The sequence below is a fragment of the Scyliorhinus torazame genome, chromosome 2 (genome assembly GCF_047496885.1).
Source record: "Scyliorhinus torazame isolate Kashiwa2021f chromosome 2, sScyTor2.1, whole genome shotgun sequence".
NCBI classification, from domain to species: domain Eukaryota; kingdom Metazoa; phylum Chordata; class Chondrichthyes; order Carcharhiniformes; family Scyliorhinidae; genus Scyliorhinus; species Scyliorhinus torazame.
In genome coordinates, this window is record NC_092708.1 from 289,628,368 (window position 1) to 289,644,622 (window position 16,255).

Consider the following 16,255-nt stretch of genomic DNA (forward strand, 5'->3'; position numbering starts at 1 on the left):
ACAAGTAAATTCTTTAAAGAGATCTGGCACCTTCTTATCAATCACCTCTTGATCAGGCTGTACAATCTTTTGCACCTCCTTTGCTTCACTTGGGCTTTCCTTTACCACTTTAACAAACCCCACTGTCTTATCCTGTTTTACCACATCAGCCTTCCCAGTGCTTTTCTTCAACCACCAACACTGTGACTTTACATAGCCTAGTTTACTACAGTGAAAACATTTGAAACTTTTCATTTCTTTTCCACCCTTCTGGATTTCTTTTTTAATCTGAGGTACACTCTCCTTATTATCTCCCATCAGATCACCTTTACCTTTACCACTTGAGTATTTCTCATGTCCCCAGTTTCTATCCCTCACAGGCTGAAACTGATGTCGGAAACCAAACTTTGATTTATGAACTAATTTACAATCATCTGCCATTTCTGCTGCTAATCTCGCAGTTTTAACCCTCTGCTCTTCCACATGAGTTCTCACTACATCAGGAATTGAATTTTTGAACTTCTCTAAAAGTATAATTTCTCTGAGAGCTTCATACGTTTGATCTATTTTCAAAGCCCTTATCCACCTATCAAAATTACTCTGTTTGAGCCTTTCAAACTCCATGTATGTTTGACCAAATCCTTTCCTTAAATTTCTAAACATTCATCTGGAAGCTTCAGGCACTAGTTCATATGCACCTAAGATGGAATTTTTCACCTCCTCATACGTCCCAGATACCTCCTCCGGTAGTGATGCAAACACTTCACTAGCCCTACCTCCTACCTACCAGCTTTGTTTGAATCAGTAACACCCACATGTCCTGTGGCCATTTCATTTGTTTAGCTACCTTCTCAAAAAAGGCTTCTACCTCCTTCTCGTCAAACCTTTGCAACACTTGGAGATATTTAAATAGAACCCCACCAAGCCTTCGACTATGACCTCTTTCTCACTATCCTCATCACTGTCATCCAACTGTACGTTTCCCTTTATGCCTGCCAATTTTAACTGACTGTCATGTTTCATGGCCATTTTCTGAAGTTCAAACTCTCTCTCTTTATCTTTTTCCCTGATCTGTATCTCCCTTTCTCTTTCTTTTTCCTCTCTATCTCTTTCGTATTCAAGCTGCTTTAATTCTTTCTCATGTTCCATTTGTTTAATTTGTAACTGAATTTTTGCCATTTCCAATGAGTCAAACTGTATCTCAGGCAACTTTAAATGCTTAGCCACCGCCAGAATTACCTCATCTTTTCGCATTTTGTCAGGGAATGTTAACTGCAATGTTTTTGCCAAATCTAACAGTCTGCTTTTAGTCTCTGTCCGTAAGGTATTGTGTGTGACCGTCTCCACCCCCAAAAACGTCTGAGCCTCTGAAAGAGCCATTGTCCACAACACACACCCATTTATAAACACCCATTTCTTAAAGGTACTCTCTCATGACAGTTCCATACAAGTGTGAAGGGAAATAAATTAAACAATTCTGACTGTCTGGAGGAGATGAATTAATCTGGTAAACGTATTTTCTCTTTGAAGTGAATAGAAGCCTTGCAAATCAAAGAGTCTGAGGGGATTTAATCCCTGGTGATGTGGTTTTTGCTTTTGATGAAGTTACAGCTACTGTTTTCTCTGCCTGAGGCAGCACCTGTAAGGGACAGTGAGTTTTAAAGCAGTCATTTTTTTACTGTTTCTGTATGGACTGGTCTTTACCTTCCAGCAGGGGTGACTGACGGGGGGTCTCAGTTATAGGGTGGTCTCGATTATGGGGGGGGGTCTCTGATATGGGGGAGTCTCTGGTGGGGGGGATCGGGGGGATGGGTCGGTTCACTCGTGTGTGTTCTGTAGTGGGGGGGGGGGGGGGTGACAAGCATTTCCTGTGCTGGGAGTGTGCCAGAATTGCGTTCTGGGTGCCGGCGGCTGGATCTCGCTATCAGGCTGCCTACTCAAATAGCAGGATTCACGTGGAATCCCTTGCGATCCTTACCATACATAGATTTGCATGGCAGGGGACAGTGAATCGTCTCTGGGTGCTCCTCCCAGTGTGAGCGCAAACCAGAGGCGATTCAGCACCAGCGGGAGAACATCTTCCAAACAGACAATCCTGCCCGGACTGCCCATCAATATCCATCTGTAAGTTTGATTAACGTATTGCAAGGTTAATTCAGATTTAGGTAGTCTGTTTACTCAAATGTTCAACTGAAACGTTTAAATGGTTGAAGCTGTACCAACTTAAAATTTAAAATTTGAGCACATGATTGCTAACTACGGGCTGGATTCTTTGTCACATACCACCATCGCAGAGTTCCCGATGTGGCAGAGAATCCAAAGTCGGGTAAAAAAGGACTGATCCGTTTTTGATGCTATGGTCCCCTATTGGCGGTGGCATCAAGGTGGGATTTCCCTTGAAGACACCCCATGCCACTGGGAAACCCATGGGCAGGTTGTCTTGCCGATGGGATCAACGAATCCCACTGCCAGTAATTGGCTGGTCCAGCTTATTACATATTCATATGTTCATATGTGATTAGCAGGAGGGCGCCACACAGTCCATTGATCCCACTTGCATTCAGACAGAAAGGATAGATTAATGCACAAGACAAACATATTTTACATCCAAAGAAAAATGTGCCTCACGGTTGTGTAGGAACTGACACACCTCGGGTATATGTGCATCCATCTTTGAAGGTGGCAGGACATATTGAGAGAGTGGTTAGCGAATAATATGAGATGCTGGATTTCATAAATAGAAACTTTAAACAGTGAATGTTTGCTGAGCCTTCATAAACTTTGGGTATGCCCCAACTGGACTGGTGCCACCAGTTCTGGTCACCACAGATTCTGGGCAAGATTCTGGGGAAGAATTACCGGGGGAATGTGAAGAACTTCCTTATGCAGCATGCGGTAGTGACTTGGAATGTGCTGTCAAGAGGGTGATGGAAGGGAAAACACTCGACGATTTCAAATGGAAACTGCTGGCCACTTGAGGGAAATTAGCCTGCAGGGCTGCGAGGAACAAGTGGCCTATGGGAACTGTGTTCCTCAGTTGTGTAGGAACTGAGTCACCTTGGCACGTTTGTGCATCAATCTTTGGATTTCTCTGAGGAAATCTAGCATGGACTCGGTGAGTTGAATGGCCTTCTTCTGTGTTGTAAATGACTCTGATTCTAATTAGTTTGAAATCATAACCTTAATTTCTTCTGCAGAAGTTGAAAGGCAAGTGCTTGAAGTATCTGGACAGCCAAAAGCAACAATAGTTCCAACTGCTGGTGCGTATTGTTTAGCTGGAAACCCCAGCATACTGTATGTTACCTAATCAGACTGGAATTCATGCACTAAATGTAACGACGTCAGTTATACTTGACCACATATAAATTGATTTCATTCAATATTTCATTCATAAGAGGGTTTTTATTCCTATTTTGAGTGGGTAAAAATGTCCTGCAAGTCCTCTAAAATCTCGGCTTTTAAAATTTGATCACTTTTTTCCAATCACCTTATTCACTGTTATTTTTTTAAAATATATTTTATTCAAGGCATTTTCAGATTATATACAGAACATACAATATAAAAAACTTTGTTCAAGTATTTCTCAACAAAGCCCCTCTGTTTTAAACTTTGTAACTAAACTTTAAAGAATCAAGTAAAAAAAAAGAAGAAAAATCCCTAAAAGGTCCCACTCCCTAAACCACCTCCCTCCCCCACCCGCTGATCACCACCCCCCCTCTGCTGACACTTACCAATCCTTAAAGAGGGCGATGAATGGCTTCCACTGCAAATGGAAACCCTCCTCTGATCCCCTCATGGCAAACTTTGGGCTGGATTCTCCGATCCCCGACTCCGAAATCGCGTTCAGCAACGGGGATGAGAATCCCCGATGACAAAATTGGGGGCGGTGCCGCTTTCGCGTTGCTCTGCCCCCTGAAAAGCGGCGTACCTGCACGCCATATCCAAGGCCTCAGGCCCGCGATGCTCCATCCTCGCCCGGCCGAGTTCCCGACGGCACTGGACTCTCATGGTCTCACCGGTCTGGAACTCAGCGTGGCGGCTGCGGACTCAGTCTAGAGCTGCCACAGTCGGGGGAGGGCCAATCCGCAAGCAGGGGGGGCTTTATTCGGGGGCTGAGGGCACTGTAGAGGGGGCGGTCAGGGGCGCGTGAGCCGACCGAAGGGGGGGGGGGGCCTATTTTTGCGGTCCTGCTCCGTGGGAGCACGGCGTGGCCGCTGCAGGCCGCCACCATGTGCAAGCGCGGCCAAGGACCCGGCAATGCTCAGGGCCATATCGGCAGCTAGAGCTGCTAGCTCCCCCCTCCCAAGAGTAGGGAATCAGTGACCGTTTTGCGCCAGATTTCCTGCCGTAAAACACGTTTTCACGACTTAGTCTCCCAAATGGAGAATCCAGCTCTTTATCTTTTCCAAATGGAGGAATTCTGCCTTATCACTCACCCATCTCGCTGTCTTAGGCGGCTCTGGGCTCGCTAACCAAACAAAATCCTCCTCCAGGCGATCAGGAGGCAAAGGCCTCCCTCCCCGTCTGCAATCCCAGATCCTCTGAAACTCCAAAAATCGCCCACCACAGCCTTGGTGCTACGCTCAGCCCTAAAATCTCTGACATAGTCCTGGCAAATGATTCCCAAAACTCCACCAGTTTTGGGCCGGAGAAAAACGTATGCGTGTGGTGTGCCGGCCCACCGGATGATAGCATTTATCCTCCACCACTGGAAAAAATCAACTCTACGTGACCTTGTCATGTGCACTCTGTGCACCACTTTAAATTGGATTAAACTTCACCTCGTGCACCAGGAAGATGAATTTATTTTCCTCAGTGCCTCACTCCAAATCCCTCCTTCAAAGGTTTCACCTAGTTCTTCCTCCCATTTCCTTCTAATGTGTTCCAACAAGGCTTTCTCCCTTTCCATCAGCTGTCCATAAATGTCAGAAACCTCGCCCTCTCCAATCTCGTCCTCTGACACAACCTTTTCAATCAGTGAGGGGCTGACAACCACGGAAATGTGGCCAGCTCTTTTTTGTTTTCAAAAAATCTTTGATCTGTAGGTACTGGAACACGTGTTGAAATTTCTCTAAGTTCCTCTAATTTTGCAAATCTCCCTTCCACAAAATGATCTCTAAACTATTCTATTCCCTTTCGCCTCCACCCCTTATATGTTGAGTCCAACACTGCTGGGGTAAATCTATGATTATTGTAGTTTGGAGCTCACAACGACATGAACCTCTAACTTAACAGGTTGCCTGAGCTGGTTCCAGATCCTCAAAGAGGCAACATCACTGGACTTATGGAGAACCTCCTGGCGAGAACAGAAAGGGCATCGGCAGTAGTGCTCTCAGACCTGTCCTCCTACATGAAGCCTCCTGTTTTTGTCTCCGCATCATTAGGGCAGCACGGTAGCATGGTGGTTAGCACAATTGCTTCACAGCTCCAGGGTCCCGGGTTCGATTCCCCGCTGGGTCATTGTCTGTGCGGAGTCTGCACGTTCTCCCCGTGTCTGCGTGGGTTTTCTCCGGGTGCTCCGGTTTCCTCCCACAGTCCAAAGATGTGCAGGTTAGGTGGATTGGCCATGCTAAATTGCCCTTAGTGTCCAAAATTGCCCTTAGTGCTGGGTGGGGTTACTGGGTTATGGGGACAGGGTGGAGGTGTGGACTTGGGTAGGGTGCTCTTTCCAAGAGCCGGTGCTGACTCGATGGGCCGAATGGCCTCCTTCTGCACTATAAATTCTATGTAATCGAACCCTTCTCTATAGCTTACTTCCGAACCTTCTCCCCGTTCGCTGCCCAACAGTAATTTAGTAAATTCGATAAAGCCAAACACCTGACCCTCTGTCCTGCTCCTAAAAGACCCTCTGAGTCTGAGGTACCTTTCCCGCTCATGTAAAGTTCAACATGATCCTGTTCACCCTCATGAAAAAGGATTTAAGCAAGAAGATCGGGAGGTTTTGGAAGACAACCAGACACTTCGGAAGGCCCATCATCTTCACAGTCTGGATCCTTCCCACCAGCGAAAGCGGGAGAACATCCCATCTCTTGAAATCTTCCTCATCCTATCTACCAGACAAGTCAGATTTAATTTTTTTAAATTTCGAGTACCCAATTAATTTTTTCCAATTAAGGGGCAATTTAGCGTGGCCAATCCACCTACCCTGCACATCTTTGGGTTGTGGGGGTAAAACCTACGCAAACACAGGGAGAACTCCACACGAACAGTGACCCAGAGCCGGGTTTGAACCTGGGACCTCGGTGTGTGAGGCAGCAATGCTAATCCACTGCGCCACCGTGCTGCCCCAATTTATGTTTAATTTATATAGTTGTGCCCAGTTATGTGCCACACGGATTCCTAGATACCGAAAGCTCATTCCAACCAGCGAAAAAGGTAGCATCTCCAAATCCCTCCTGTGTATCTGTGCATTGACCAGGAATACCTTGCTCTTTCCCACATAGAAAATAGAACATAGAAAATACAGCACAGAACAGGCCCTTCGGCCCACGATGTTGTGCTGAACCTTTGTCCTAGATTAATCATAGATTATCATTGAATTTACAGTGCAGAAGGAGGCCATTCGGCCCTTTGAGTCTGCACCGGCTCTTGGAAAGAGCACCCTACCCAAACTCAACACCTCCACCCAACACCAAGGGCAATTTTGGACACTAAGGGCAATTTATCATGGCCAATCCACCTAACCTGCACATCTTTGGACTGTGGGAGGAAACCGGAGCACCCGGAGGAAACCCACGCAGACACGGGGAGGATGTGCAGACTCCGCACAGACAATGACCCAAGCCGGAATCGAACCTGGGACCCCGGAGCTGTGAAGCAACTGCGCTATCCACAATGCTACCGTGCTGCCCCTAAGAACAAATAAAACTACACTATATCATTTTACCGTAATCCATGTACCTATCCAATAGCTGCTTGAAGGTCCCTAATGTTTCCGACTCAACTACTTCCACAGGCAGTGCATTCCATGCCCCCACTACTCTCTGGGTAAAGAACCTACCTCTGATATCCCTCCTATATCTTCCACCTTTCACCTTAAATTTATGTCCCCTTGTAATGGTTTGTTCCACCCGGGGAAAAAGTCTCTGACTGTCTACACTATCTATTCCACTGATCATCTTATAAACCTCTATCAAGTCGCCCCTCATCCTTCTCCGTTCTAATGAGAAAAGGCCTAGCACCCTCAACCTTTCCTCATAAGACCTACTCTCCATTCCAGGCAACATCCTGGTAAATCTTCTTTGCACCTTTTCCAAAGCTTCCACATCCTTCCTAAAATGAGGCGACCAGAACTGTACACAGTACTCCAAATGTGGCCTTACCAAAGTTTTGTACAGCTGCATCATCACCTCACGGCTCTTAAATTCAATCCCTCTGTTAATGAATGCGAGCACACCATAGGCCTTCTTCACAGCTCCATCCACTTGAGTGGCAACTTTCAAAGATGTATGAACATAGACCCCAAGATCTCTCTGCTCCTCCACATTGCCAAGAACTCTACCGTTAACCCTGTATTCCGCATTCATATTTGTCCTTCCAAAATGGACAACCTCACACTTTACAGGGTTAAACTCCATCTGCCACTTCTCAGCCCAGCTCTGCATCCTATCTATGTCTCTTTGCAGCCGACAATAGCCCTCCTTACTATCCACAACTCCACCAATCTTCGTATCGTCTGCAAATTCACTGACCCACCCTTCAACTCCCTCATCCAAGTCATTAATGAAAATCACAAACAGCAGAGGACCCAGAACTGATCCCTGCGGTACGCCACTGGTAACTGGGATCCAGGCTGAATATTTGCCATCCACCACCACTCTCTGACTTCTATCGGTTAGCCAGTTCGTTATCCAACTGGCCAAATTTCCCACTATCCCATGCCTCCTTACTTTCTGCAGAAGCCTACCATGGGGAACCTTATCAAATGCCTTACTAAAATCCATGTACACTACATCCACTGCTTTACCTTCATCCACATGCTTGGTCACCTCCTCAAAGAATTCAAGGTAAGACCTACCCCTCACAAATCCGTGCTGACTATCCCTAATCAAGCAGTGTCTTTCCAGATGCTCAGAAATCCTATCCTTCAGTAGCCTTTCCATGACTTTGCCTACCACCGAAGTAAGACTAACTGGCCTGTAATTCCCAGGGTTACCCCTAGTCCCTTTTTTGAACAGGGGCACGACATTCGCCACTCTCCAATCCCCTGGTACCACCCCTGTTGACAGTGAGGACGAAAAGATCATTGCCAACGGCTCTGCAATTTCATCTCTTGCTTCCCATAGGATCCTTGGATATATCCCGTCAGGCCCGGGGGACTTTTCTATCCTCAAGTTTTTCAAAATGCCCAACACATCTTCCTTCCTAACAAGTATTTCCCCGAGCTTACCAATCTGTTTCACACTGTCCTCTCCAACAATAACCTTATATCCCGAGAACGAGCCAAATTTTGTCAGTACCTCCAAAATACGATCTACACTGGAAACCGGGACTGTGACGTATAACAGCAGGTCGTCTGTATACAGGGAGACCTGGTTCCCCACTCCTCCCCTCTCAATTCCTCTTCACTCCATCAATGTCCTAAGCACAATTGCCAATGCGAAAAGCATCGGTGACAATGGACATTCCTTGTTCCTCATTGCAAGCTAAAATAACCCAGACTGATGGAGAATGTACGCACACGAGCTGTGGGGGTCTATGTAACAACCTAATCCAGTTAACAAACCCTGGCCCAAGACCAAACCGTCCTAATATTTGAAAAAGTAAACCCACTCAACTCAATCAAAAGCCTTTTCAGCATCCATATATGTTATTACCTCCGTTTCCGGCCCGATTGTTAAACGACATTTAACAATCTCCTGATATTTGACAATAATTGCCATCCCTTTACAAACCATGTCTGGTGCTGCGCTATCACCCCTGGTATCAGATATTCCAGGCTAAGGCCCTGGCCAACAACTTTGCATCCACATTTAGAAGCAAAATTGGTCGATGGGACCCACGGTCCTACGGATCTTTAGCTTTCTTTAGAATAAGTGAAATCGAGGCCTGTGTTATTGAGGGTGGAAGCTCTTTCTTACTCTCCGAATCATTGTACATTCAACCAAGAGTGGTCCCAGAATCGTGGCAAACCTTTTATAAAATTCCACTGGGAATCCATCCGGTCCCGGAGCCTTTCCAGTTTGCATCAGCTTAATGCCTCCCATCACTCCTCCAGTCCAAGTGGGGCTCCCAACCCTTGCCTTTCCTCCACCACCGGGAAGTTTAAGTCATATTGAAACTTTTTCATACATGAAATAGCAGCACGGTAGCACAAGTGGATAGCACTGTGGCTTCACAGCACCAGGGTCCCAGGTTCGATACCCGGCTGGGTCACTGTCTGTGCGGAGTCTGCACATTCTCCCCGTGTGTGCGTGGGTTTCCTCCGGGTGCTCCGGTTTCTTCCCACAGTCCAAAGACGTGCAGGTTAGGTGGATTGGCCATGATAAACTGCCCTGAGTGACCAAAAAGGTTAGGAGGGATTATTGGGTTACGGGGATAGGGTGGAAGTGAGGGCTTAAGTGGGTCGGTGCAGACTCGATGGGCCAAATGGCCTCCTTCTGCATTGTATGTTCTATGAGCCTTCCCCAGAGATTCCGTTCTGGATAGCCCCTTAAATGCTCCGTTCACCTTCCTTGGGTCAGTGTCCTTTACCTGCCTAATTTCCCTTGCTGCTTCCTGTTGCCTCAGCCGGTGTGAAAGCAGCCTACTTACCTTTCTCCATGTTCGTAAAATATGCCCCTGACCCGGCATAGTTGTCTCATCGATATCAGATCGAACTCCATCTGGAGCTTCTTTCTCTCATAAGAACATAAGAACTAGGAGCAGGAGTAGGCCATCTGGCCCCTCGAGCCTGCTCCACCATTCAATGAGATCATGGCTGATCTTTTGTGGACTCAGCTCCACTTTCCGGCCCGAACACCTTAACCCTTAATCCCTTTATTCTTCAAAAAACTATCTATCTTTATCTTAAAAACATTTAATGAATGAGCCTCTACTGCTTCACTGGGCAAGGAATTCCATAGATTCACAACCCATTGGGTGAAGAAGTTCCTCCTAAACTCAGTCCTAAATCTACTTCCCCTTATTTTGAGGCTATGCCCCCTAGTTCTGCTTTCACCCGCCAGTGGAAACAACCTGCCCTCTCCTTTAATAGATATCCATCAGGAGACTCCAAGTACCTCCTATCTACTGCTAAGATGGCTTCCACCAGTCTCAGCCTTTTCATCTTTTGACTTTATGAGCCTTAATCGAGATCAGCTCACGTCTGACTACGGCCTTCAAAGCCTCCCAAAGTATGGAAGGCAAAGTCTCCTCATTTTTGTTGATCTCAATATAGGAGACCATAGCTGCCTCCATCTTTGCACAATCCCCCTCATCTGTCAGCAAGCCTACATCTAGCATCCACAGCGGTTGCTGAGTTACCCCCTTCTCCACGCACAGGCTCAGAATGTGTGGCACACATATGACGGTTGCTGAATATTCCGAAACTACCACCCCTGCCAGCAACAACCTATCTATAATTTAAAAATCAATATGGGAGATGTCCCGATGTATGTGAGAAAAGAAACTCTTTTGCTGTCGGGTGCACGGACCGTCATGGGTCCACTCAACACACACAAACACACACACACACACACATACACCCTCCCCCGCCGCCACCCCATCTTCTCCATGAATCCCAATATTTCTTTCGTCACCCTGGACACTTTCCAGGACTTGGTACACAACTTGGTCCAGCACAGGATCAGGCTTCATATTGAAATCTCCGCCTGTGATCAACTGATGTGTATCCAAGTCCGGGATCTTAGACAACAGCTTCTTCACAAAGTCAGTGTCATCCCAACTGGATAGTAAACATTCACCAAAGCCATGGGTGTGCCTCCCAATTTGCCACTCACCATCACGCACCTACCCCTTGGGCTCCCGCTCGGTTGCTTGCCGAGAAGCCCACCCTTTTGCTAATGAGAACTGCCACCCCTCTCATTTTAGAGTCCAACCTCGAGTGGAACAATTCATAGAATATTAAAATTTACAGTGCAGAAGGAGGCCATTCGGCCCATTGGGTCTGTACCAGCCCTTGGAAAGAGCACCCTACTTAAGCCCACGTCTCCACCCTATCCCAGTAACCCCACCTAACCTTCTAGATACTAAGAGGGAATTTATCACGGCCAATCCACCTACCCTGCACATCTTTGGACTGTGGGAGGAAACCCACACAGCCACGGGGAGAAAATGCAAACTCCACACGGACAGTCACCTGAGGCCGGAATTCAACCCGGGACCCTGGAGCTATGAGGCAGCAGTGCTAATAACTGTGCCACCGCGCCTAACTTGTCCCACCCACCCATTCCTCAACCTCATTTTGTCTTTGACCTTAAGGTGCGTTTCTTGCATAAATACCATGGCCGCAATTCTCCAATCCTGCGGCCAAGTTCTGATGCCGGCGTGAAAAACGGCGCGAACCACTCCGGTGTCGACAGTCCTCGATTGTCAGGTATTTACCCCTTCCTAGGGGGCTAGGTCAGCATCGGACTGGTCTCCGCTGCTGCAGCCAGCACGAGTCCGCGCATGCACGCTACGACCAGCGCGAGTTTGCACATGCGCGTAGGTTCCCGTCTCTGTGCTGGCCCCTGGGCAATATGGCAAAGCCCTACAAAAGCCCGGTGCGGAGGAACATCGCCCCCATGGAATTAGCCCAGCCGCCGATCGGTAGACCCCGATCGCGGGCCAGGCCGCCTTGGAAGCCCCCCCCCCCCCCCCGGGGTAGGAATACAGGAGAGAGATAAGAACCTAGTGGAGTGGTGCAGTGACAACAATGTCTCCCTCAATGCCAGCAAAATAAAGAGCTGGTAATTGACTTCAGGAAGCAAAGTACTGTACACACCCCTGTCAGCATCAACGGGGCCGAGGTGGAGATGGTTAGCAGTTTCAAATTCCTAGGGGTGCACATCTCCAAAAATCTGTCCTGGTCCACCCACGTCGACGCTACCACCAAGAAAGCACAACAGCGCCTATACTTCCTCAGGAAACTAAGGAAATTCGGCATGTCCACATTAACTCTTAGCAACTTTTACAGATGCACCATAGAAAGCATCCTATCGGGCTGCATCACAGCCTGGTATGGCAACTGCTCGGCCCAGGACCGCAAGAAACTTCAGAGAGTCGTGAACACCGCCCAGTCCATCACACGAACCTGCCTCCTATCCATTGACTCCATCTACAACTCCCGCTGCCTGGGGAAAGTGGGCAGCATAATCTTTAAAAAAAAATTTTTTTTTTTTTATTCTCCTCCATTTTCACATTTTCTCCCACATTTACATCCATCAACAATAAACAATAATCAGTAAGATATGTCAGTCCCCATAATAACAACGATCCCATCTACCCACCAACCCCCAAACCTCAACCCGCATGTTTGCATAAACAAATGACAACAAGGAATCAGGGATTACCCGTAGTCACCCTTAATCTTACACAACTCCCCCCCCCCCCCAGATCTCCAGCTCCTCCCATCCACTGCCTCTTGTAAAACTCCTCCCCCCACCCTCGGTTCCTTCCCCCCAACTTTCCACCCCGGCTAGACCACTCGGACCCTGTTCTGCCAGGCTCCGATGGCCGCAGCCCCTCCCCCACCTCACTCCAGTTCACTGGCCGGCTTAAACCGGCCAGCATGGAGGCCCCCGCCCGGGTCCCTTTCCCACTTGCCCGGCCCTAGGAAAGCCCAGAAATCCCCTTTTAGCACACAAACCCCGCATATCCACCTACACCCCAAAGAACTCTCATTTTGAGTGAAAGTCCCGTCCCTTCCCTTGACCAAATATAGAACATAGAACATAGAACAATACAGCGCAGTACAGGCCCTTCGGCCCACGATGTTGCACCGAAACAAAAGCCATCTAACCTACACTATGCCATTATCATCCATATGTTTATCCAATAAACTTTTAAATGCCCTCAATGTTGGCGAGTTCACTACTGTAGCAGGTAGGGCATTCCACGGCCTCACTACTCTTTGCGTAAAGAACCTACCTCTGACCTCTGTCCTATATCTATTACCCCTCAGTTTAAAGTTATGTCCCCTCGTGCCAGCCATATCCATCCGCGGGAGAAGGCTCTCACTGTCCACCCTATCCAACCCCCTGATCATTTTGTATGCCTCTATTAAGTCTCCTCTTAACCTTCTTCTCTCCAACGAAAACAACCTCAAGTCCATCAGCCTTTCCTCATAAGATTTTCCCTCCATACCAGGCAACATCCTGGTAAATCTCCTCTGCACCCGCTCCAAAGCCTCCACGTCCTTCCTATAATGCGGTGACCAGAATTGTACGCAATACTCCAAATGCGGCCGTACCAGAGTTCTGTACAGCTGCAACATGACCTCCCGAATCCGGAACTCAATCCCTCTACCAATAAAGGCCAACACTCCATAGGCCTTCTTCACAACCCTATCAACCTGGGTGGCAACTTTCAGGGATCTATGTACATGGACACCTAGATCCCTCTGCACATCCACACTTTCAAGAACTTTACCATTAGCCAAATATTCCGCATTCCTGTTATTCCTTCCAAAGTGAATCACCTCACACTTCTCTACATTAAACTCCATTTGCCACCTCTCAGCCCAGCTCTGCAGCTTATCTATATCCCTCTGTAACCTGCTACATCCTTCCACACTATCGACAACACCACTGACTTTAGTATCGTCTGCAAATTTACTCACCCACCCTTCTGCGCCTTCCTCTAGGTCATTGATAAAAATGACAAACAGCAACGGCCCCAGAACAGATCCTTGTGGTACTCCACTTGTGACTGTACTCCATTCTGAACATTTCCCATCAACCACCACCCTCTGTCTTCTTTCAGCTAGCCAATTTCTGATCCACATCTCTAAATCACCCTCTATCCCCAGCCTCCGTATTTTTTGCAATAGCCTACCGTGGGGAACCTTATCAAACGCTTTGCTGAAATCCATATTCACCACATTAACTGCTCTACCCTCGTCTACCTGTTCAGTCACCTTCTCAAAGAACTCAATAAGGTTTGTGAGGCATGACCTACCCTTCACAAAGCCATGCTGACTATCCCTGATCATATTATTCCTATCTAGATGATTATAAATCTTGTCTCTTATAATCCCCTCCAAGACTTTACCCACTACAGACGTGAGGCTCACCGGTCTATAGTTGCCGGGGTTGTCTCTGCTCCCCTTTTTGAACAAAGGGACCACATTTGCTGTCCTCCAGTCCTCTGGCACTATTCCTGTAGCCAATGATGACATAAAAATCAAAGCCAAAGGTCCAGCAATCTCTTCCCTGGCCTCCCATAGAATCCTAGGATAAATCCCATCAGGTCCCGGGGACTTATCTATTTTCAGCCTGTCCAGAATTGCCAACACCTCTTCCCTACGTACCTCAATGCCATCTATTCTATTAGCCTGGGGCTCAGCATTCTCCTCCACAACATTATCTTTTTCCTGAGTGAATACTGACGAAAAATATTCATTTAGTATCTCGCCTATCTCTTCAGACTCCACACACAATTTCCCATCCCTGTCCTTGACTGCATTGACTCATTGCACATTGGCTCCTTTAATCTCTACACCCGCGCGCAGTGATACAAAAAAGAAGAAAATACAGTCATGAGTTTACATCGGCACATGGCCATTCCTCAATTTGTCAGTTCTGCCACTGTCATTCTGCTTTCGCAAACTCCTCCGCTGCTTCCGCCGTTCCAAAATAAAAGTCCCTGAAGTTGTAAGTCACCCTCAGCTTCGCTGGATATACAATGCCGCACCGCACCTTGCTAATGTACAGTGCCCTCTTCACCAGGTTGAAGGCAGCCCGCCTCCTTGCCAGCTCCACCGTAAAGTCCTGGTATACACGTATACCAGCTCCAGCACACTGGACCACCCGCTTCTGCTTGGCCCAGCTCAGGACCTTCTCCTTCACCCTGTACCTACGGAAGCACAGAGTCACTGCCCTTGGCGGCTCACTCGCCTTTTGTACAGGCCTCCACGACCGATGAGCCCGATCCAGTTCACATCGGGAGGGATCCTCCCCCTCCCCCAATCGTTTTGCCAGCATCGCGGCAAAATACTCAGTCGGCTTCGGTCCTTCAACTCCTTCGGGCAGCCCCACAATCCTCAAGTTCTGTCGCCTGGATCTATTTTCCAGGTCTTCCATTTTTCCTCGCAGATCCTTGTTAGTATCCATCACCTTCCGCATCTCTTTCCCCATCGAGGCAAGTTGATCACCGTGCTGCAATAACGTCTCTTTCACTTCCTTCAGCGCCTCCCCTTGCTCTCGCTCCTCCGCCACTGCGCTCGCCACCTCCGTCCTCACCGGGGAAACCGCCTCCTCCACCAGCACACTCAAAACCTCCCTCATCTCCTTCCTCACTGTCTCCATGCATTTCGCAATCTGCGCCAACTGCTTTTCAAATTCCGCAGCCATCACCTTGGTTATTTCTTCAGCCGTAAGCAGTGCGGCCTTCCCTGGTGCTCCAGCCTCCATTTTTCCTGGTGACCCCGCGGTGACCTTTCCACTCCCCGACGGACCTCCAGCTGTTTTTTTTTCGGCCGTTTTTTTGCTCACCCTCGACATTTTTCTTTGGGTTTTTTTCCCTCCTGTGTCTTCTCAGTGCCTCCTCCGTGACTTCTCCCTGCTTCTGCCGCCTCCGTGGACCCTGGGACCGGGCTTAAAGCCCCGAAAATGCCGTTCCCGAGCGGGAGCTCTCCATTGTGCGGCCGCCTCCCGCCCACCGTCACCGGAAGTCAGTGGGCAGCATAATCAAAGACCCCTCCCATCCGGCTTACTCACTCTTCCAACTTCTTCCTAAGGGCAGGAGATACAAAAGTCTGAGAACACGCACGAACAGACTCAAAAACAGCTTCTTCCCCGCTGTTACCAGACTCCTAAACGACCCTCTTATGGACTGGCCTCATTAACACTACACCCCTGTATGTTTCACCCGATGCCAGTGCTTATGTAGTTACATTGTGTACCAGGACCCAGCTGTGTCCCAGTCAGTTGCTGAGCCTCTGGAACAGGTTCACCAAAGCTGATGCAGACACTAGGGTGCCGCCATGAGATTCAGAGGGAGATGTCAGCAACCCTCCAGCAGGTCCAGATCTGATTGGAGGAGTCCCAGAAGCTACGGGTGCAGGAGATGGCGCCAGTAATGTGTGGCACCGAGGCCAACACTGCTAGGGTGGCAACCGCAGCGGAGAGACTTG

The 16,255-nt window shown here is 48.2% G+C and overlaps 1 protein-coding gene across 1 annotated transcript in view; it reads left to right on the forward strand.

Moving 5' to 3' along the window:
* coch (coagulation factor C homolog, cochlin (Limulus polyphemus)) overlaps nucleotides 1-16,255 on the forward strand; it is a 192,620-nt gene that overhangs the window by 84,848 nt on the left and 91,517 nt on the right. The window contains exon 5 of the mRNA XM_072488123.1: nucleotides 3,177-3,239. Within this exon, the coding sequence (XP_072344224.1) occupies nucleotides 3,177-3,239 (63 nt within the window). The remainder of the gene's footprint in view (nucleotides 1-3,176; nucleotides 3,240-16,255) is intronic.